This window comes from Trachurus japonicus, chromosome 12 (genome assembly GCF_045865225.1).
Source record: "Trachurus japonicus isolate A0001 chromosome 12, Traja_1.0".
NCBI classification, from domain to species: domain Eukaryota; kingdom Metazoa; phylum Chordata; class Actinopteri; order Carangiformes; family Carangidae; genus Trachurus; species Trachurus japonicus.
The window spans coordinates 7791060-7815049 of NC_140918.1; the positions used below are offsets into that span (position 1 = coordinate 7791060).

The window sequence follows — 23990 nt, forward strand, 5'->3', positions numbered from 1 at the left end:
CTATAAAAAAAAACCACAGCCTTTCCTCCTCACTTCTTGCTGATGTGACACGGAGGCTGTGAGGGCTCTGCAGTGGCACCTGTAGGAGCCGCTCTGCAGCACTGTTGACACAGAGACGGAGGCCGCCTGCCTGCGCACACAGACATTTCTGCATCGTTGCAGGAGCTTCATGTGCATTTGATCGTTCTGTATGATCAGCGCCGCATCACACAGATAGAAGAGCTGATAACTGTGACTGATTTCCTCTCTTTCTCCCTCTTTTTCTCTCTTCATGGACGTTAATTCTTTATCTCCGTCTCCGTCCTGTAGCCACGCAGCTACTCTCATCTTTTGCAGCTCATGTGTTCAAACAGAGGGAAGAAAAATGAGGGGATGTTTTTGTGTGTTGTTTGTATAATGCACCAGATTGAAGTTGTTATTGAATAAAAAAACATCTTAGAAATTCAGTTGGAAATGGTTCAGTTCTCAGAGGAGGTTATGTAAGGGGATGTCATTGAGTCTCTGACCTTGACGTGGATTCAGCTGCACAGGCGCTCTCTCTGCATTTTCCACTGACAGCCTCTAATTTGAAAGTATAAACCCAAGACTAATCGGGACATTGAACGCTGAAGCCGCTTTAACGCTGAAATATTAGAGTTTTTTCCTCTCAAGGTTAAAAACCGGGCTCCATTTATGAGTCACATGTTGTTGATCACTGCGGCTCCTCGTGAGTCACGCTCCTGTATTAACATGACCAACCAATATTGTAGTATTTTGAACGCAGTGCAAAGTACCTGACTGAACCGAAGACGTTTTGCGTTGCTGTGTGAGCCAGTTGTCACTGTCCAGTGTCCACTCGCTCTAGCTTCCTCTGTATCAGGGAACATACATTATCTTTGCAGAAAGGTAATAAAATACACAGTTAGAAATACATATAACTGTGTTTGGAATAAGTGTTATTAAGTGTTGCTTCAATAAAGTTTGACTTATCAGCAGATAATCGCATTTTATAAGTGTGACGGCAACATTCAAGGCTGACAGAAAATCTACAACAATGATGCCATAGAACAGGGTTGCTGTTTTTGTTTTTTAATAAGTCAGTTTTTTCAGGTTTTGTAAATATTTTCATTTCTTTCTGCTATCTATGGTCGGATAAATAAACTATAGTGATTCTGATACTTGTGAAAGAATGATAATAAAAAGTTTCTTTAAGCAACCAAACACATAATGGGGAAATAAACTTTACCTCTACTGAAATAGTAACAGATTTATTTACTTTGTACTGTAAAAGCATCTGCATCGATTCTCTAGAGGATGATCTCATGTTTTTCTTTTCTTTTCTTTTGTTTTTGTTCTTCGTTCATCATTTGATCTGAACCAGTGTAGTGTATCACCCGACAGGAAGTGGTTGAAAACAGCATTTACTATCAGTTCAAACTTGTAATAATCTTTTGGAAATTAAAAACGAAAGGGAATTTGAAAACCATATGAACTCAGAGGTTATATTGTTATTATTATATAGCCTTTCTTTTCTTCCATAGTAATTCTGGTTCCTACAAGCCCAAAGACTTCCTGAATCCAAGCCTCTGTGTTACAATGGTGTTGTAAATTAATTTTTTCCCCTGTCATTAAGGAAATACGTGATAAGTGGTTTCTTTGTCCATTGTCCTGCTCTAATATCCACCTCTGTGCTTCGACAGCTGCAGAACGAGCAACAGAAAAAGCCTGATAGGAAGCGGTCAGTCTTCAGGTTTACCACGACCTCACTCTCCTCTCTCATCTCTCACAGGTAAGAACATGTACTGTGTGTGTGTGTGTGTGTGTGTGGTCACAGTGTCTTTGTCCCATGGATATTGGTGCAAAGAGGAGGGGGCGAGGGGCAAGAATGTAGTCCATTGTGTAATGCAAAGAAAAAACAAAAAACAACAACATTTTTGCAACAGCATATGCTTCTATAATCCGTCCCAGTTTCCATCCACAAAGCTGTAAACCTAATGGCTACAATATTGATATCATAAAACGGAGAGAAAAACACTTTATTACACAGTGAAAGTTGTTGACGGGTGCTAATGACAGAGGATGCGGAAGTTTATCTGGCACCGACAGCAACGAGAGAAAGTAAAAAAGCACTAAAAACAAAAAAGCGATCATTAAATGTTTATTGTCCTTCCTTTCGATGAGGTCAACTCTGTGGCATTTTGGGTGAGAATTGAACTGTAAGGCTGGAGGCCAGAAGGCAGTGATTGTTGCTGGGTGAGGAAGTGGTGGCCTGCAGAGAGGAAATGCACAGGAGCAGAGGGAGGGGAGGCCTCATTTACCACAGGGCGTTTTATTTCCTGGCATTGGTCAGCAAAAGCAAAGCAGCAGCAGCAGCAGCTCGGCAATGTTTAGTCTGTATCCCGACCCGACGGAGGGCTCCAGCTTTTAAGATGGACTCGGACTCAGACAGGTTCAGTGTTCTCAGCAACGAGTGCGTTCAGCTCTGGGACGACCTGGCGCTGTGGCTCAGACGTAATATTGGTACCAAAGGTAAGAAAACATCCTTCCAGCGGCCGTGTAACCGACCGCGCTGACGTTTTGCACTTGTGACGCAGGTTTTTGATCTGATGTTCTTCAGCAGAACAAAACCCCTTTGTTCACGAAAGTGACTACAACTCGTATTTAACCTGTGTTTATCCATTTTCCCATCATCCTCCTCTCAGACGACGTTAGAGTAGATAATATGAATCGTCTGCTCAGGTGCAGTCCAAATCCCATAGGCGTAGGTTATCATCTGTAATTGGGTGTAATCAAGATTACAGTGCAATTACATAGACGGGGATTCATGACTAACAAGATTCACTGGCTCTGTCATTGTTCCCCAGTATGAAGGAGGCTGGTCGTTATCATCACAGTAGGTGGTAGCATCATAGCTTCTGGTTAATTAACTGTTTTGGTCCCTGCCTCACTGAGGGCTGTAATTACGCCTGATTAATGCACAACCATAGGTTTGTTTTTAACACTATGGATGAGAAACACAAAGGCTAATTGGCGCCTTTCACAGAGTCCCTACAGTACAATATGTTCAATGGCCCTAAGCCCCTTATTTTCAATAGGTAATGCAGTATGTGGACATTACTAATGTAGGTAAACAGAGGGAGTCCTGTGTGGTTATTAAGGGGGAATTGTGCAGATACTTTCAGTGGAAGCGAGACTACAGTCCATGATTTATTTATTTTTTGTTTTTTTTGTTTGTTTGCTTGCATTTGCATTTGTAGACTAGATAACAAATATGAACCCTCTCAGACATGCAGCTCCAACAGCAATTTGTCTTGTGTCTGTGTACGAATAATCGCCTGAGTCACTTTTACATAAGTCGACATGGCAACCTGAAGTTCAGCCTCGAGACATTTCCACAGCTCTTTCACCAAGGTACAAGTGTTAATTCAGTGCTGCTGCATGGAGAAAGATCTCTGGTAAAACCCTGAAAAATATCTTCATCTTTTCTGCATAAATGGAAAGAAAACATACAGGCAAAAGACCAGGTTAAATTGTGGTGAAGGTTCTTCTCTTTTCAGATCAGTCTGTAAAAACCATCAGAGCAAAATATGTCTTTAAAAAAACTATAATTTCTATCGGCTGCATGTGAGCTAATAGGGAATATAAAGGAGTCCTTACTGTAGTTAATATCCTGTGATTCAGTGCTGTTCTGCGTGTTGGATTGAATAGATAAATGAAAAGTACTAAAAGACCAGCAGCAGAATTTGCTCTATAAGATTAAATGATGGAAATGATGTAAAAAATGTTTTAGTAGATTCACAGCGAGACGAGCAGCTGAACATCTAGAGGTAAAATTAATCCATCTGTGTTACAGTCTTAGATAAAACAATGTTAATGCGGATACTATGAGAGCATTCTGTCACTTAACCAGTCGGATGAACCTCATAATGTTACATATTACATTACACTGCTACATAACAAAACCAGGAAGCCAAAGTCCTCGTACATTTGCTTTTCTGGGTCCTAACTGTGACATGTGGCATGACAGAGATCTGAGAAGTTCGATCATGTGACACCTGACCTGATTCCTTTGCTTTGGCTCCCGAGACGAGACGAGAGGTTGATTTCAAACTAAGCAGATTGGCTCCTTCCTCCATCTCCTGTCATATCACTCCATGACGTCCCTCACCTTGTCCTGATGCAGATTCATCCAGATGTTCCTGTTCCTGAGATTTTCAAATATTATTTTATATAAATTTTATTATATTCAGCAATATTTCTACTTTGATAATTTATACCACAGTTTGCTTAATCAGTCCTGTTATATCAACATTGCTGACTGTCTATCCCAAATTATGCTTATATGTCTGTGTATTTCTACAGGTGACATCTCCCTGTTGTGTTTCTGATATTATATCTTAACCTATAAAGTGTGCAGACGCTCTTTACAGTACATGATGTGCACTTTGATGTGCACTTTAAATAAAAATAAACAGAGTTGAAGTTGAAGAAAGTCCTGCCCTATTTTTCTTCAGCACTTGCATTTTTATTGCCACATCAAGTCTGAGGTTTGATGAGTTGTGTACCTGTCGAGCTTCTCTGGGGTTTACAGCAATCACATTTGCAAAGCAAATCACCGGCTCTCAGAAGTTCAACCATTTAAGATCGGTGAGATGGAGAGAGGGAGTATTAAACTACACTGCAGTGCGCGCTGCCACCAGGCATCACATGTTTGACATTCAGAGACATTTCTGCACGCTGTGTGAAAACCAAGCAGCTTTTTTTCTTTTTTTATCTATAAAAAAAACAAAAACAAATTGGTCAAAATCGTGCTGTTTTCTGATTTACTGGCAAGTGCGTGAGGCGAAAGATGACATTTGACATTAAGCCAAAGAGACGGTATGCTTAGCTGGAAAAGGTCCACAACAATGTGTGTTCAGTGGAAATGATACACCCACAGCTCACTCCAAAGTATTTAGTTTGCCTGGTCGCTGACCTTGTTTCAAACTCTCCAGAGCACAGTTGTATGTATTACTGCAAGATGTCAACATCCACTGTTGGTTAATGTGGAGCTCTTTTATAAAACAGTATAAAATATAGATAAATTTCTCTGCAGCTGAAAGCTGTGAGGTCTGTGTTGATAGTTTTACTCGGAATAAATGAGTGTTGCTGTCGAAATGTAACTCTAAATCCAAATTTTAATTCCTCAGCTTTTGGTTTTTGAGCTGAAACACTGAGTTAATTACTTGATTGACAGAAAAACAACTATTTTGATATTCAATCACTGGTTAAAAATCTTGTTTTCAGCTAAAAAATTTCCAAACACTCCCTCGCTAGTCGCTACAGCTTCTTACCGTAATTGTGAAGATTTGCTGCTTTTCTGGGTTCAATGTGATAATAAACTGAATATCTTTGGGTTCTGGGATGTTTTTTGATAGCATCACCCTTCTTTGGGAAATGATTAGTTTGAATAATGAATTGATTAATCAAGAAAGTGATGTGAATAATAACAAATAATGAAAATAATCCTTAATTCTTGGTTTTCATTCAAGGCTCTGTAAATGAAAATGAATTCTTACCTGTGCACACCCAACACCAGAACTCTAATAATGTAGTATAAATGATTTTAAATAAAGTCTTTATTTTAAGGAACTTTTAAGGAATCGGAAAATGACCAGACCTAGTTTACTTTAATTTAGCCTCTTTATTGTGTTGTATCTGTTGTTATCTGTAAAATCTTTATCTTTGTGTAAATATCTCCATTTCTGTGTATTTTTCTTGCAGGAACCAGCCCACAAGACAGTCCTAGAAACTTCTCTCCCAGTGCCTCTGCTCATTTTTCCTTTGCACGAAGGTAAAACACAAACATTGATTTGAAGTGACAGAAATCGGCTTGTGAATATGTAAATAACAAAGTTTTAAATATTCCGCTTATTAAGTCTATTTACTGTATGCTTTCAAAGGCAGCATCAATATATCATCTTATCATCATAATATCATGTAATTGTGTATTTTTTTGTATTATGATCCACAGTCATTGCCACAGAGCAGACAGGTAACTTCATGTCAGGCCTCTGTTTGCCCTTGAATTTTCATTACCCCACATTTGTGAAGTTCACTGTTAGTAGACTTCATCAGTTTGCTTCACCGCCACTTTCAAGTTTTTATTTTACATCGTTTTTTTTTTGCATCTAGTTTCACTTTCCCCTGTTCCTCTAACTTCCTGTGTAGTGTGACCAAAACACTTCATGTTGAACAATAGCAGAGAAAAGGTCATCTGTCATCTACGACAACCATGTGGTCATTAGGATTGTAGAAGTTGTTTCACATGTTTTGAATACAAACATGGGAATAAAGCTTCATATTTCTGAAGTCAATTTTTGCAGATTTGTCTTTGAGCGAAGACAAATTAGATTTTTTTTCTTCGAGCAAAGACAAATTCTTCTCCCTGACTTGCATTGTAACGAACTGGAAATCTTTCTAATCCTTTGTTAATTCATGGCCTCAGTTGGACTTTGAAGTGTGACTGTTCTCTCTGTGTGTGTGTGTGTGTGTGTGTGTGTGTTGTGGTGGTGTGTGTGTGTGTGTGTGTGTTTTTGTGACAGGACTGATGGTCGCCGCTGGTCGCTGGCCTCACTTCCCTCCTCTGGATATGGCACCAACACGCCCAGCTCCACCGTCTCTGTAAGCGCCACGCACCCACCCAGTCTGACACAGAAACAAGCTGAGCAAACATTAGTTTTATTTGTTTTGTTTTGTTTTTTTATCTGACTTAATTACCAAGTCCGTTTGTTTTGGTGGGGGAGGAGACATCTGAGGATAGGATAGGAGAGGCCGACTGCAATGACAACAATGGTGATGAAGCCAGAATCACCAGAAGCCTCACAATGTTTAAAATCACAATTATATCCTATTATGAGTTAAGATCTCTGAGTATTGAAGTATTACGGTAAATACTTGGCAATTAAGTACAGTTTTTCATCTGCAAATTATGTCCCGACAGGAAAACTGTCAACATCTGTTTCTTCTAAAAAGATAAAGTCTGTTTATCTCACTTTAATCATCTTTATTCTTACAAAATGAGGTTGTCAAGCAGAAAAACTACCAGCAAATTACGTGAAAAGATCGATACTTGGCGTCAGTGTATCAATACTATATAGTGACACATTTTTACAACATATTTTGTCATTATTTTAATTGAGAGACCCTCTAGAGGCATAAAAATGAATGTTGTGCTTTTTAAAAGTAATCATGCGATGTGCATAAAGGTTTAACTGGGAGACTATTTTCATCAACTGTTTGTCATTCACGGCAAAAAGCTGCCAAGCTCCCTGTCTGAGATCGATGTGAGGCGAAAACTTTGATGCGGAAAGAAGAAGAAAAGAAAAAAAAACGTTCACATGCAGAAGCTAGTGTGCAAAAAAGTGTGAATGTTAATGAGACAACACCTAAGACTTCTTTTGTTGTTGTTTCTCTATCTAACTGCATTAACATGAATGTCCTGCAGTGGAAGTTCACAGAGGAGCTGGTTAAAACTTTTAATTTTATTATGTAAATGATGTAAATTGGAATTAAAATCTCAGCTCTTGTGATTTGAAATGTAAACTTCAAATTTTGATTTCTGTTTAAAAAATTTCACTCAGGCATGCATGATTAAAAACCCAAATTCAAATTTAAGTCGCCCTGCGGGACGTGTGAGTGAGAAAGTGGAAGTTTAAAATGAGTTGGATGTCTCACACACACACACACACACACGTGTGACTGCCTGGCTCACTGCAGCGATTAGTCTCCTCCGAGGCTGCATATGGAGAGAGTCTCTGTGAACAAACACTCTGAACGAGAGGCCAGAGATTTGTTCCAGAGAAAACATGGCTGACAAGTGGGCACACCGACAAACAACACACACACACACACACACACACACACACACACACTGCAACACAAACCCACACATTCCCCTGGTTCGCCCCCTCTCTCTCTCTCCCTCTCCCTGTTCTCATTGTGTTTACTTCCTCTGTCTCCATCTCTCCCTGTGTCTCAAACGCTGACGCTGAGAAGAAAATAATTGTATTCAAATACATCAGCATAATCATTTTTAAGGAAGCAGACGGAGCGCCGCGCAGACAACAAACACGCGTGTACAGTACAACACACTAAACTAAACGCAACATTTACAGGAAGCCGTGTCATACAGATTGGATGGAAAATACCCATATTGATGTTTGTTTGTGTTTTGTTTTGTTTTGTTTTGTGTCATGTCTGGGCATCTCGCACGTTTCCTGCCATTCACGCCATCTATCGACGGAAGCATGCTCTCGTTCTCCAGTAAAAGATTAGTCATGAGTTCAGTGGAGTTAGAGGAGGTGATGGGTTTTGGTTTGTAATAAGAGTCACGGTCGAGTTTATGTGTCTTTCTATTTGGGAATAAAGATACATATAATTTTCAGCCCAATATTGGCTGATAATAATCAACCAATAATTATTGGCCAAAATATAGAAAAATCTGATAATTATAGTATATTACAATTAGTCAACATTGCCTTTTGCTCATTTTGAGTCTTTTTGCCTCCTTAATTGATTTGAAACAATAACAAATATTGATTTTTGAAGAGTCATAACTGTTCTTTTTGTTTTTGTTGCGATTACAGTTGTGATATATATACAGTATATGATATAATTTTGGGTAGAGGCAGAGCTATGATGTTAAATTCATCTTTACGCAATACCTCTTATTAATTAAATGTTATTGGTATCAGAAGCAGATAATAGTTATCAGTTATCAGTATCGGTGGAAAAAAAACAGTTATCATGCATCCCTAGTATTATAGTATTATAGATTATAGTATTACAGTATTATAATTTAGGAAAAGTTCTGGTCTCACAACGTGTGTTTAATATAACGTTCCTAGCCTTGCCTAGCTAAGCTTAGCTTAGCATGAAGACTGGGAGCAGGAGGAAACAGTTAGCCTGGCTCTTTCCACATGTTTACACCAAAAAAAGGTTCAAAAACTGAAATATAAAAAATGGTGATTTGACCTTTTTAGCTCTTTCTCCTGTTTCCAATGCTAAGCTAAGAAAACATGTCTCTTGGAGTGTTCTCAATTTTCTCATCTAACTCTCACATTTCCTAAAAAATGTGAAACTATTTTCCTTTTTAGATTTGCCAGTTTCTCTAGTGAAACACAAGACTTTCTTTTAGCATGTTTGTGTGTGTTTGTTTTCATGTTTTTTTTAATCCACATTAAAAAAAAATTGCCATCTCTTTTTTTTTCTTTTCATGTTGAATATATATTTGTTTCATTTCCAGTCATCCTGTTCATCACAGGAGAAGCTGCACCAGCTGCCCTTCCAGCCTACGCCCGATGAACTGCACTTCCTCTCCAAGCACTTCTGCACTGAGAGCATCTCCGGGGACGAGTGCCGCAGAGCGACGGCCATGCGACCCCGCTCACGCAGTCTCAGGTATTACTCCACCTCTGCAGATGAAGCATTACGCACAATACTGGTGTCGCTACAACTCTTGACTTTATTCTATTTCATCTCTCAGCCCTGGAAGATCTCCCTCATGTTATGACCACGAGATTATTATGATGAATCACGTCTACAAGGAGCGGTTTCCGAAGGTACGGCCTCATAATAAGTGTTCCCCTGCTGTGTCGGCTCATTAATTATATTTCGCCTGTTACAGTACCAAACTTGCACCTTCTTTTGTCTTTTCTGCAGGCCACAGCTCAGATGGAGGAAAGGATTCAGGAGATCATCCACAGTAACTCTCCGGAGAGCGTCCTCCCGTTGGCAGATGGCGTGCTCGGCTTCGCCCACCACCAGATAATTGAACTGGCCCGTGACTGTCTGGAGAAGAGCCGGCTAGGACTCATCACCTCCAGCTACTTCTGCGAACTCACCGACAAGCTGGAGAGGCTCGTTCAGGAGGTGAGCGTGTCTTCAGTCACAGGACGACGGGTCACGGAAACGCTTCATATACCTCGATTTGTCTCGATAGAGAAACTGCACGAGAACCAAGACCCAGTTTTTGAGCATCATGTACTGCTTTTATGTTTTACTCACAGTATTCATGTCACAGTTCAGCACTTTACTGCCTGAAGGAGTTGAAAGAATCCTTAAAAAGTCTTCAAACAGCATATGGAGTGGAGGTTTTTCAATATGTTGCAGAACAAATTTGTCACCTGACAACAAGCAATGACCCATCCTCGATTCTTTTATAATATATTAAGACACGCAAATTGTTGTTTATTAAAATCTTTGAAGAAAAAATTACCTTCATTGAGTATATATTGATGTCTTTTTATATTTTCACAATGTGAAATTTTGTTGAAGTTTCACCAAAACACCAAGGTCATGAAAATATAATTTCTGAAAAGAAGCAGAACATTTTTTAAAAAATATTTTTTGGCCTTTTTGCCTTTATTGGATAGCACATAGTGAGATAGACAGGAAAGGGGGAGGCATAGAGAGGGGGAATGACATGCAGGAAATGTCTGCCCGACGCGGGATTCGAACCGGGGACGCCTGCGTTGAGGATTGTAGCCTCTACATGGGGCGGCCGCTTTAACCACTGCGCCACGCACCGCTCCAGAAGCAGAACATTTTTAGTTGAAACAGGCAGATTTTTATTATCCAGATATCTGACATCTTGTTTCTTCTGGTTGTTTCTATGTAGTCCACAGAGAGGTCAGAAAGCGAGGAGGTAAACTTCATCAGAGAGCTGGTGAAGAAGATCCTCATCATCATCGCACGACCTGCTCGACTCCTCGAATGTCTGGTACGTTTCTTATCTCCGAACTAACCCCTAAAACATTCCAGCTATTGGCAGCAACTGATCCAATCTTCTTCAACAGGAAAGTTCAGATTATCTTTGAACCTCAAACATTCAGCAGGAGTTGGTAGAGACCAAAATCTGAGCTAAAAGAGACAGGTTGTTGGATTTACATTTGTCTAATGGTCGAAAACACAACTCCAAATAAATTGTAATATTGTTCTGTTACTGTTGGATCTGTAAAAAACAACAGTCAACTTAAAAAGTGATAATTACATCATTGTACAGTAGTGTTCAGGGCAAATAAAACGTGCATGAAACATCAGATCCTGGTTTAAAAACTACAGATTTTTAAAAATGTCGTCTTAAACTTACGTCCATATCAGCGTCAGCTAAAATGTGCTGTTGTGTCTTCAGGAGTTTGACCCGGAGGAGTTTTACCACCTACTGGAGGCTGCTGAAGGACATGCTAAAGAAGGCCAGGGCATCAAAACGGACATCCCCCGATACATCATCAGCCAGCTGGGACTCACACGAGACCCTCTGGAAGGTACAGGAAATGTACTGATTATTAAACATGGGGTAAACCTTTATTATCCCACTTTATCCTGGTATAATATAGCGTTACCGTTCCTGCAGCCACACAAACACAACAACAAACTAAACACATTTGCAAAGGAATGAAGAAAGAGTTGAACTGTGGAGGCAACTAAAAGACAAAAGACACTCTTGACTAATGTCCTGCACTGAACAGCCTGTCTTCTTAATGACCCTCTGTCTCTCCAGATTCACTAACCAACAACATTCATTATGACTAATTAGAAAGGAATGGCCTCCCCACAGACCTTATACAGATCCACACAGGCTGGCTCATCAGCCTCATCTCTCCGCTCCTTCTCCCCCGAGTGTCTCCTGTGTTTCGTTTGCCCAGCGCCTCGTGTGCCTGAAGCGAACCTACGAGGAAGGACAGATGTTAAATAGCAGTGGAAATGTGTTTACAGGCTCTCCAGGGACGGGACAAACACTGCACACACAACACACACACACTCTGTGAAATTACACACATGGACTTTGGCATGATTGCATACAAACAGCAACAACAACATAAAAAAAAGAAAACCCCTTAAAGATGCAAGGTGGTTCGTAATGAGCACTTGTTCTGGAGTGGTGATTTTCAAAATGAGCGTTGGACTTGTGTCTGATTTCCGCCTCATTTATTCTCAATTCAGATTGTCTTGGAGTCAGCACCTCAGACTTAATAGGTGAATAAAGACTAAAGGCTGCAGTTTTTGAATCGTTGATAGGTTTTGATTTCTCAGCATTTACGTTTTCCTTTGTCTCAAAAACTTCACCGCAGGACAGGCTGAAGTTAAGTTATTAGAATGATTTCTGGTCAGTCATTTATTATGTTACAGTAGGTTTAGGGTTGTTTTACTCCCTTTTTTTGTATTTTTTTTAACTTTTATCATTTTATTATCATCTTTTTCAAACACCGTAGCCTCCATTTGTTTTCTAGTTTACACACACCATCTTCTGTCCTTTTATCAGCCTCTCAGTCACCTCACCTGTACAATAGGTGCTATATAAATAAAGTTAGATTGATAAACTCAATATTTTCTCTTTTTTAAATGTTTTTTCTCTCTGTTTTCTCTTTAGAAATTGCTCAGCTGACCAGCTGTGACAGCGGGATCGCAGAAACCCCAGAGACAGACGACTCTGTAAGCGCTCAGAAACTGATTACCGTATCGATCCGCGCCATCTTTACCGCAGGCGTAGCAGTGAAAATACAGATTTTTATCTCTTTGATTTGTCTCAGTAGTGTTTGTCCCTTGCTCTCTCTCTCTCCCCATCAGTCTCAGAGCCTGAGCACAGCCCTGCGGTGCCGGCGAAAACCCTGCGAACTGGACTTTGAGATGACAAAACTCATCAGCAATGGAGCCTACGGGTGAGGACGTCTCATTCTTCTAATCTATTATCTGATCTGATCTGAGATAGCAGCGGAGGGGGGTTGTTATTGCAACAACAAAGAATCCATTCTGAATTGCTGTTTTTATTTATCTCCCCCTCGTCTGTTCTCCTCCTGGTTTCCAACCAGATGTTAATTACAATGGCTAATAAAACAGATTTGATGATCAATGCTGAATTTTTTTTTTACCGTTTACTCTCCAAAGTGGAGCTGTTCTAATCAATCTTTCCCCCACCTGACTTGTAAAATAAAATGTTATTATTACGCAGGGCTGTTTATCTGGTTCGACACAAGGAGACGAAGCAGCGGTTCGCCATGAAAAAGATCAATAAGCAGAACCTGATTCTGAGGAACCAGATACAACAGGCCTTTGTGGAGAGAGACATCCTCACCTTCGCCGAGAACCCGTTCGTCGTGTCCATGTACTGCTCCTTTGAGACGCGGCGGCACCTGTGCATGGTTATGGAATATGTCGAAGGTCAGCAGCTGCGCCTTTGAAAGCAGCATTACCCTCTCCGACCTTCAGCATTCATCTGTAACTCACACTGCCTTCATCTTTTTGCAGGAGGAGACTGTGCTACCCTGCTGAAGAACATGGGTCCTCTGCCGGTGGATATGGCCCGGATGTACTTTGCAGAGACGGTGCTGGCGCTGGAGTATCTCCACAACTACGGCATCGTCCACAGAGACCTCAAACCAGACAAGTGAGACATCTTGAAAACATCATAAAAATATTTTCATGTTTTATTATTTTGTTTTATTTTTTTGCAACTTGAGTGCATTCAGGAGATAATTTGATGATGATTTGCCAGTTTTAACAATAAAAAAGGGGAAATTATTTGAGATGCAATTACTAAACATAATATTTATTGGACCGCTATCACTCCAGGGAAGAAGCTGCAGCTGTGAAATTCAAGTTGCTCCTCACAGCACTTCTTCATATCATGAAGTTTCAGTCACGATAGACAAACACAGTCCAGCAAAGTCATGTGTGACTTTGATCATGTTTTAAGACTGGAGGAAGAAATAAAATGAGTTATTATTTGACCCCAGTGAGTGATGACACCTAAATTCTTTATTTTAAAGCAACAATGGCACTCGGCCCAGAGTTTAATCTGCTGGTTTGGCTCAACAACCATTCAGTCGAATACAATCAAATATTGTTCAGACCTTAATTTGTCTCAGAGGATGAACCCAAATCATTCTGGTTGGGTTGGTCTGGTTTGGTTTGGACTTTTTCTCTGGGCCATGATGAAGTATATGAATTCAAGTACATATCATCCCCAGGACTATTACTAATTATTCAGATGAACCCATAATCTTTCGTTGAGCGCCATCATCAGGTCAAACATCTTGTTGTCCAGTCACATTCCCATCAGCCTCAGCTGCACTCTGTGCTAAGTAGCAAACATTAGCATGCAGAGATGATGAACATTACACCTGATGTCAGCATGTGGCATTATAAGCATTTTAGCATAATAATATTAGCATTTACCTAAAAGCATCACAGAGCTCTCAGTCTTTCTCAGTCAGTTGGCTCTCTGGAGTTTATATTCAATGCACAAAACAAGCATGTCTGACATCTTCTAATATATTTCTTCTCTCCTCTTCCTCCCACAGTTTGCTAGTCACATCAATGGGACACATCAAGCTCACAGACTTTGGGTTGTCCAAAGTCGGGCTGATGAACATGACCACTAACCTGTATGAGGGACACATCGAGAAAGACGCCCGAGAGTTCTCAGACAAGCAGGTAAATCTTACTTTTAACTGTGATGAAAGATGCAATACTGAACATATTTATTTAGAGTACATCTTTATTTATTTATGTATTTATTCATTTTTTTTCTCTGTGCAGGTGTGTGGGACCCCTGAGTATATCGCTCCAGAGGTGATCCTGAGACAAGGTTACGGGAGGCCGGTGGACTGGTGGGCGATGGGGATCATCCTCTACGAGTTCCTGGTCGGCTGCGTGCCTTTTTTTGGAGACACGCCGGAGGAGCTGTTCGGACAGGTCATCAGCGGTCAGTGTTTCCCTCCACCTTCCTCCCACACTAAGTTTCTATTGGTGCTGGTTTTTGTAAATAATCATCAGCTCATAACAGATGTCCGTGATAATTTAAGCCAGTAAATTGAGCCTTTTTTATTCTCTTCAGCTGTTTTAATTGCATGACTATATTCACTGAGCAATCAATTGTATTTTTATGTTTTTGTCATTTGCAAAACCCATTAACGCCCTGTTTCCTCACTTTCTCTGATGTTTCTGTTTAAAGAAGAAAATAAACTCTCGTCATTTATTTATTTATGTCAGTCTATTGAATACAGACATGTTTTTTTTTGTTTTTTTGCTGCTTCAAGGTGTTTCTCAGCATCTGGCGTGTAGATTCTGTTGAGCACGTCGGGTGAAATTCCCAAACCTCGCCTAGATATGAATTAAACATTCGCAAGTGACCACATGGAATTAGTTAGTGTGCATATTTCTCAATTTATTGAAGACTGAGATTTCCCTGTTGGCCACTAGAAAAACAGATGGCAGTAAGTGGATTTAGTTTGGCTTTAGACCACGAGTGAAGTTTTTAATATTATGATGATGTTACTTCATTCCCTCCCTTGTAGTCTCATGGTGACAGCAGCGCAGAGAAAAATCTTAATCTTGAAAACAAGAGCTTTTTTCTTGTCAGCGGCGCGGCTCAGACGGATCGCTTTATGTGGCGGTGGTGGTGGTGGTGTTGTTGTTGGATAACGGCCTCCATGTCTGTGCCATGGAAATGAATGGCATGCCATGACTGATTTGGTATGCTCTCAATCAAACTGTACCCAGCAACTGAGAGTGACTGTTAATTAAAAGGGCCAGAGCACACTGAATGCATGCCACCGTGGCCTCAGGCCGCGCATGCATATTCATAGCTCCCCTCCCAAATTTGATTAAAATGGGGGGGACAAACGGTGCACAGAGCAGACAATCAGCACGGTGCAGACAGGCAGACAGGCAGACAGGCTCCTCTTAACACTGCTTATCTAAGAGGCTTTTCACTAAAAGCTCGAGCGCATGTAAATTGTCTCATTCAACATTGTGCTTACATGGTAGAGGTAGCCTTGATTCGTCTGACTTTGCTGGTGAAGCACTTCAGCGGAGAGAGAGAAACAGATGTCGACTCTCACTGGGCACAATTAGGTAAAAGATGTTTTCAGACGAGGCCAATATGTAAAATCTAATAAAAAAAACACAATTCTCATTTGTTGTAAATAATAGTCAAATTGTTTTTTATAGGTAGTTATCAGGGGATGATGCACATGTAGCAGGGAGCACCACCACAGTGTCGTCATAGCTTCTCAGCTTGTGTGTTGCACTCATCCAAACTTTCCCAGAAGTTTTTTTTTTTTTACTACACAACACATTTTACACGGCCATCTGGTCAGCTAATGTGCCCAAATATCCATCGAGAAATGGCAGTAATAACTCTGCAATATGTGACAGCTTGGATTAAAAGCACGAAGGTCACGTTCCTCCCACCATACTAATAACATTAACACAAAAGGTTAGGTTAGCACCTACGTCAGTGCAAGAAGCTTTGTGGATGGCAAATTAAAGACATGTAACTGTCCACTCAGAGTGTATACAGTAATTAGCTTCTTGCATCTGGCAGTCTGGTTGCAACTAGATGGTGACCAAACTATGAAACTCCTTCTGCAAGTTAAAACACAGGAACTCTTTCACTGTAATATCTTAGATATTATATATAGTAGGTCAAAATGGTTTTGTGTTTTCATATGAGAGGAGGAAACAGGAAGCTCTAAACTCATGTGAAGTCTCCACAGCCTGACAAAAGCGTCAGCAATATCAACGAAACAGCACAAACCCACAAACCTGCACTAACACTATGACAGTAACGGTCACATCTAATGTAGTTGTAACCAGACTGCCAGATGCAAGAAGCTAATTATACACTCTGAGCTGACAGTTACATGTCTTTAATTTGCCATCCACAAAGCTTCTTGCACTGATCCGTCTCAGTTCTTCGATTGTTTTTGAGTGTTTTTGATTGTTTTATGTGTTGTTTTCCTTTCCAGACGAGATCAACTGGCCTGACGGAGAGGATGCCCCGCCCCCTGACGCTCAGGAGCTCATCACTTTGCTGCTCAGGCAGAACCCTCTGGAACGAATGGGCGCAGGTACACAAAACACAAAAGAGCAAAGAAAAAAAAAAAGTGGCACAGCCAGTAACTCGGCCAGGACTCGACAGGCCAACATAAATCCTCATGAGACCGTTAGCGCCACCTCAGCACGGCTCATTATTCCAAGTCACCGGGGGAAGAAATTGAGGTCATCCAGCAGCGGAGCAGTTTATCCCGTGGCCTGGTCACCTCTTCCCTTTGATCAATTGCAATTATTACCTTGCCAGTGCGTGAATCTAGCTCCATGCATGATCAGGCGGTGAAGGCGTGCAGCTCTGCAGACTGGAAAAGTGACCGTGACCTGGGACAAAAGCTTTTAATCAGAGCTGTGCATGTAGCCAGTTCACTCCGGGGACAGCTGGACCCTCGTTGTTCATCTAGATCTCGACCACGCCAGGCTGCCACTCAAACAGGCTCCTGCTATTCCTCCAAAGGTCACCGGCAGGAAATTGTGCTGCATAATTTATGGTCATGATATGCAGCTTTGGCCTGCAGCCACCAGGGGAAAGGGAAAACATAGCATAAGCGTTTCTTCAACCTCCTGTGTCTTAGCTGACACAGAGTTCAATGTCAGTGCCCCCACTGTTTTGTGCATGTTTCCTTCACCAGCAATTTTCACATGTGTCCTGAAGATTAAGCTCAATGTCATAATCCATCATTGGTGTTTGTACAATCTGCAGGTGGAGCCGCTGAAGTGAAGCAGCATCAGTTTTTCCACAACCTGGACTGGAACGGGCTGCTGAGGCAGAAGGCCGAGTTTATTCCTCAGCTTGAGTCCGAAGACGACACCAGCTATTTCGACAGTGAGTTATCCAACGCATTAAAAACAGAAAATCAAGAAGGGGGAACATTTACCCAACATGTTCTGAAATAACAGTTTTGTCACGTAGCGACACCACTAAGAGCTTGTACGTAAAAAGGAGATTAAAAAGCCTGAAGTTCATGGTCGTTATGATCCATTTTCCTCTGCTTATGTCACCCTGAGGGACCTAAAATAACCTGTCATAAATTAATGCAATTAAAATAATCTTTTAAAAAAAACTTCCCATCATTCCCAGCTCGCTCTGAGAGATACCATCACCTGGAGACAGAGGAAGAGGATACCAACGATGAAGACTTCAACGTGGAGCTGCGGCAGTTCTCTTCCTGTTCTCACAGATTCTCGAAGGTGTGTCCTTAACCTCGTTCTCTCAGACAAACACGTTCACATCATCATCATCATCATCATCATCATCATCATCATTACTGCCAAAGAGAGTTGTTGATGTAAATGAGTTGATGCCCTCATCTGTCTTGACACTGTTCTCGTGGGAAAGAAAGCATGAGCAATTGGTGTTTCATATGGAAATTTGTGTCCGCCCCGCTCTCCCCCCACCACCCGCCTCTCTCCTTTAGCCCTACAGTATTAAACATAGATTTCGGCTTTGCATATATTTTCCACTTGCAAATCAGATTTTTTTTCTTTTTTTTTTTTTTTCCTGGGTGAAGTGGAACACGGTACACAATACAGTCATACAAGCTGGGAGTCATTGTTGTGCTGCATTGCAGTATGCTCCCCTCTCACATCAAAACAAAGCATTACAGCGCGTTTCAAAAAGCAGCGGGGCGTCTCAGAGGAAGTGTCGAGCGCCGCCGAACCTTCTCCTCAGCTGCACCTTAACTCTGAAGACACAGCCAAGTCTGCATTAACACAGACGGCACAGTGTTCCTGCCTCCTTCCCCCGGCCTCCCCTTAGCTGCCAATGTTAAAACCCTGGTGTATAAGTACCTATGTATGTGTGTATATATATATATGGAGAGAGAGAGAATATCTACATATATATCGATGCATATTTGAGACTTATTCTGAACCCGATGATGTGTTTCCGAGCAGGATTTTGCATTTAAAGCGTGCACTGAAGTGAATCCTCGTCTCTGTGTTTTGTCAGGTGTACAGCAGCCTGGATTTGTCTCGTGGGCACCTGGAGGAGAAAGGAGAGACGGAGGAGAAGAAGAGTGAGAGCCCACTGACTGTGGACTCTCTCAGCTGGACGCCAGACTTTGCAGAAATGTACGCTCGCCTCCATTTATCATAAACACGATACAGAGATTAAATATGCAGCTGAATGCATAATACTGCTTCAGCTCAGATATCACATGTAACATAAGATCAATGGGCAGCTTTACTTCCAGAGAGAAACAGCAGCAGCAGAAATGTAGTAGTTTGATAGTATGTCTGCATACGCTCCGCTGCTTACAGAAATTTGCATTGTCTTACACGTTCAGACTTTTAATGCGATAGTTTGCATTATGTGACATATTGATCTATAGTCAGTGTAGATCCAGAAGCAGCAGGAACACCGACTCAGGAGCAGAGCGATGGGGTCGTCCACTGAAATGTGTTTTTGCCTTTTGAAAAGAAATGCCTACAGAGAGTGTTTGTTTCAATTTGAATATTTTCACCACTTTATTTTGTGGTCAAACACTCCTTTCCTTTGGATCTACACTTTGTGAAACTTTTAACTTTGTAAAGTGTTCTGCATTATTAGGTAGACCTGTATTCAAAGTCATACTTAAATATACGTTATTAGTTGAGTATAGTTATTTGGAAAACTAGTGATATATGTTCCCATCTGAGAGGTGGGGCTCCTCCTGAGGCTAAATCTGAGTGTTGTGACATGATTAATGAGGAAAGAAGAGAGAACAAAGTTGTTTTCATTTGCTCTTTTTGAAGTTATAGATAACATGTCCTGTTGGTTGCTTCAGGTCGTTCCTATGATGAAACCGTCTGACAGGTTCAGAGGGGAAACATCTGAGCTCACAGTTATCTGAAACACAACCCGGGGGTATTTTATTCTCTCTCTCTGTTCTCATGAGAATCTTTTCTGTCTCGTCCAGGCCTTCGTTGTCCCACTCCACAGACACAGACAGTATGAATCAGGGCCCCCGCCCCGGCTTGCTACCAAAGTTCGCCATCTCAGCCGAGAGCGAGGGAGACGAGACCTCGGGCCTCGGCGACCCCAGCAAGGCCTCGTTCTCCATCGGGGAGCTGCCGCAGGACGAGCCTGACGCCACCACCCCAGGCAGCACCCACAGCGGAGCCACGCTCTCTGGTACGACGTCACAGAGTCTACATACAAACACACTGAAGATTTTATGTGATTTATTTTATTTAGCACAAGTTAAAAAAAAAAACAGTGCAAGGAGGGAACGAAGCCTGGAAGGCTTGTACAAAGTTCCACTCCCATCATCTAAGAATTACATGAAACTCAAGATAACCAATTAGAAATACAACATAGAAAAGTTCAAGATAAACATTTGTAATTTACAGTGCAACACAGAAAAATTATAAAACATAAACAACAAAAGAAAGGAAGATGGATGCATAATTAACATTAACAGGAAAATAACACTGAAGGTTATGACATAAGGTGTTTTTTCAGTAACTTTTGTAAAGGATGTGAAAGATGATGTTGACCTCAGAAACACATCTAACCCATTCCAGAGTTTTGGACCTCTAAATGTGATATTAAATTGATGCCCAGATGTTCGACAGAAGGGTAAATGAAGATTGACACTATGCCTAGTTGAATATGAATGAAGGTCAGATGAAAAAGTTAAAAAAATGTTGACAAGTGTCAGGAAGATTTTGTTTACCGTTAGTTAGATCTCTGTGCGTTATAAAACATGTGCTTAACGACTGTCATTTTGTAATCACAGGAAGTTTCTCAGAACATCTGGACCAGCTGACACCCAGAGGTGAAGGGGTGGAGAGCCCCGACGGCACCAGTCACACCTCCACTGACCAGCCCGCTCAGACGGCTTCACTGCGGCCTGAGAGCGCCGCCGCTGCTGCTGCTGCTGTGGAGAAGACCGGAGCTGTGGCCAAGGTCCCGAAGTCGGTGTCGACCGGTGCCCTGTCGCTCATGATCCCCGGGGGTAAGACACACACACAGACAACACACACACACACAGTCTGCTGAAGGTTAAAGTCTGTCGGAGTCAAGAATTACAAACAACAGCGACAGACTTTGAACAAATAACGTGGAAGAGATGAAAACACGCTATGGATGTGTGTCAAATTGGCCCAAAGTGACACCCGCTGCGAGTTCCATTTTTACAGAGTGGCGGCGGCGAGTGACTCGAGCGAGTACAAGCTGCCGACGGGGAAAGTAAGCAGGCGGGGCCGGAGCAAAGAGGTCTTCGCTGCTGGGAGAGAAAATCCCATTAGTTTCACCCACAGCAGGAGCAGAATGAGCCAGGCTCATGAGCTTTATAGCATCATCTCAGAGCTCCCTGCAGGACCAGTCAGAGCCTGATTGATTAAATAACAGAGCCTCCTTATGGCCGTCTCTCTCTTATTTTTCCCCAGATATCTTTGGGGTGTCTCCTCTGGCCAGCCCCCTGTCTCCTTACTCCCTCTCCTCAGACCCTTCCTCACGGGACTCCTCTCCCAGCCGAGACTCCTCCCTCTGCGCCACCAACCCGAGGCAGCCCGTCGTCATCCACAGCTCGGGGAAGAAGTTTGGCTTCACGCTGAGGGCGATCCGGGTGTACGCCTGCGACAGCGACATCTACACGGTCTATCACATGGTCTGGGTAAGGACCCCTTCAACCAGTAGGACACAAACTGGTCTGGTTAAACTGGTTAAAACTACAGTACTTCTGGTGATTTTATCAGTTCAGTTGGTTCATGGTGCAAATTCCAGACCGACCACAGGGACCGTGTGATAGTGGATATGTAACTTTAGTTTGAACTCCAAAGGTATTGATGCTGAACTCTCTCCCAGTCTGTATCAATAATGTTTCACTTGATGACATAGGAGCGCAGGGTTCAAGTAGAGATGCAATTATTATTCCACTAATTTATCAATTGATTGATTTATTTGTTTATTTGGATCCCCATTAACTATGGCAATGCCAAAGCTATTCTTCCTGGGGTCCATACAACATATTTACAATGTATCAATACAATTTATGTCCCATACAATCCATGTTCAAATACACAAGGAAATACAAACAAATACACAACACAACAATACACAGACAATACAACAGCTCCCTAGGTCAGCAGTGGTACATAGTATTTACATATCATGATGTCAATACATGTCTATTGTCTACATATATTATATATATTGGTCACACAATTAGAATTCAAGTTTCTATAGCCCATTGATGTTACATCGAAATCAATCTAGAAAGACACGTTTCAGTCACAGATTCTCAAATTTAATATTTTGTGGTTTTCCTTTTTAATATTTAACAGTTGATTTGAAATCTCTAGGTTTTTAACAAGGCGAGCGTTGCCGTGTGTTTTAGGAAAATGAGAATTTTCAAACATTTTATCAACTTGATTAATAGAGAGAATAATCCTCAAAGTTATAGTTAATTAAATTAAAATGATATTAAATTCCCTTCCTGCCGAACTACAGATGTGAAAACACCATAATAAAATGTCTCTGATGTCTGTGTGATCAGAACGTAGAAGACGGCGGCCCGGCACATAAGGCAGGACTCAGAGCTGGAGACCTCATCACCCACGTCAATGGAGAACCAGTCCACGGTCTCGTCCACACCGAGGTGGTGGAGCTGCTGCTCAAGGTGAATGAGAGCGTGTGTTTGTCTTTAACCTGCTGCAGCTACTGTCAAGGTCTTAATTGGATGTTATTTAAAATATTAGACAACTCATTTTAATTATAGAGATTGGGGAAAATATAGATGGATATTTAGGGAGAGATTCAACCAACCTACTGTATTAAGTTAAGGACCTAATGCTGAAACGCTGTCACAGCACTGATGTGTTAAACCTGCAGAGCGAAGGTTTCCATTTCAAACGCTTCAAGCCTGAGTGACTGAGCAGTTTCTCTGTGGAGAAAGTAAAAACATTCAGCTGTGACGCTTCTACTGGAGCTGGCCTGAACATGCTGTACTCCCTGTGTTTGTGTGTGTGTGCATATGTGTGTGTGCTATTGTTTAATCAGTCCGTTAAAATGGATTAACAGTCTACATTTGACATATTCAGGAAATTGGACGCGAGTGTAGCAGGCGCTGCATCAACACAATCTCTGACTGCAATCACAAAATTAAACGAACTGGGCTGAACGAGGCTTTAATCAGCTTTTAACAACACAGAGGCTGCAGCCGCAAACTTAATCTTGTTAAAAGTTAAAAGTCGTGTTTCTTCCTTTTTTCTTTTTTTTCTTTTTTAGAGCGGGAGCAAAGTGGCCATCTCCACGACGCCCTTTGAGAACACTTCAATAAAAACGGGTCCGGCCCGGAGGAACAGCTACAGGAGCAAAATGGTCCGATGTGCTAAGAAGCCCAAGAAGGAGAAGACGCCAGAGAGGTAGAAATCTTCCACAGGCAGCTGACACAGTTCCTCTCTCCACACACAGCAGATGTGTGGTTTCAGAAAGTCCCCACAGGCTGTTGATGACATCTTCAGTGCTCTAAATGTTATTGAGGACAGGAACAATCGCTGTGCTCCACACACACAGAAATACACTAGATGTCAGTGTCTGCTGTTGGCCTGCAGGGGGCAGGTCGACCACACTGAAGGGGCGACAGTGATCCGTGCACAAGACCAACAGGTTGCTCTGCTTCTTAGAAAGTTTAAAGTAGAACCTGTTCAGGAGAATACCGAGAAACTGTTCAAGAACATACTGAGAAACTGTAAGAAAATTCAAAGAAGCTTCTTCTCTCTGCACCTGAGGCCTTTTCTGTGGAAGCTGAATTTTAATTAGTGTGCAGCTCTTCTCTTATTATCACGCTCTGGCTCTCAGGTGCAATTTGTACCTTTCTTCATTTTTTTTTTTACAATTGGAAAATGCTAAATTAGAAAAAAAAGCTATTATTACTTTACATCGTTAAATTCAAAACTGAGCTGATTTTTTTTCTTCTCTCTGTCTTTCTTGTTGCTGTTCTTCTTCCAGGCGACGCTCCCTCTTCAGGCGTTTTGCCATGCAGCCGTCTCCGCTCCTGCACACGAGCCGCAGCTTCTCCTCCCTCAACCACTCTCTGTCATCTGGTGAGAGTCTCCCCGGCTCCCCCACCCACAGCCTCTCCCCTCGTTCCCCCACCGCCACCTTCCGCCCCGCACCAGATTTCACCCAGTCAGGTGGAGGTCTTGAT

General features: G+C 41.7%; 1 protein-coding gene across 19 annotated transcripts in view; it reads left to right on the forward strand.

Moving 5' to 3' along the window:
- mast4 (microtubule associated serine/threonine kinase family member 4) overlaps positions 1–23990 on the forward strand; it is a 91301-nt gene that overhangs the window by 60727 nt on the left and 6584 nt on the right. For 6 of the 19 annotated variants that reach the window (XM_085792897.1, XM_085792898.1, XM_085792904.1 and 3 more), the window contains 25 exons: positions 1680–1768; positions 5743–5812; positions 5993–6013; positions 6564–6642; positions 9266–9420; positions 9506–9581; positions 9682–9891; positions 10640–10741; positions 11153–11285; positions 12392–12453; positions 12589–12680; positions 12971–13179; positions 13267–13405; positions 14322–14454; positions 14560–14725; positions 16773–16874; positions 17558–17680; positions 17936–18045; positions 18806–18927; positions 19755–19969; positions 20577–20795; positions 21229–21455; positions 22338–22460; positions 23069–23205; positions 23792–23976. In XM_085792897.1, coding sequence (XP_085649023.1) covers positions 1680–1768; positions 5743–5812; positions 5993–6013; positions 6564–6642; positions 9266–9420; positions 9506–9581; positions 9682–9891; positions 10640–10741; positions 11153–11285; positions 12392–12453; positions 12589–12680; positions 12971–13179; positions 13267–13405; positions 14322–14454; positions 14560–14725; positions 16773–16874; positions 17558–17680; positions 17936–18045; positions 18806–18927; positions 19755–19969; positions 20577–20795; positions 21229–21455; positions 22338–22460; positions 23069–23205; positions 23792–23976 — 3299 coding nt within the window. Of the gene's footprint in view, positions 1–1679; positions 1769–2193; positions 2509–5742; positions 5813–5992; positions 6014–6563; positions 6643–9265; positions 9421–9505; positions 9582–9681; positions 9892–10639; positions 10742–11152; positions 11286–12391; positions 12454–12588; positions 12681–12970; positions 13180–13266; positions 13406–14321; positions 14455–14559; positions 14726–16772; positions 16875–17557; positions 17681–17935; positions 18046–18805; positions 18928–19754; positions 19970–20576; positions 20796–21228; positions 21456–22337; positions 22461–23068; positions 23206–23791; positions 23977–23990 lie in introns of those variants that run through there. The other 13 variants (XM_085792900.1, XM_085792901.1, XM_085792914.1 and 10 more) reach the window with 7 other exon arrangements.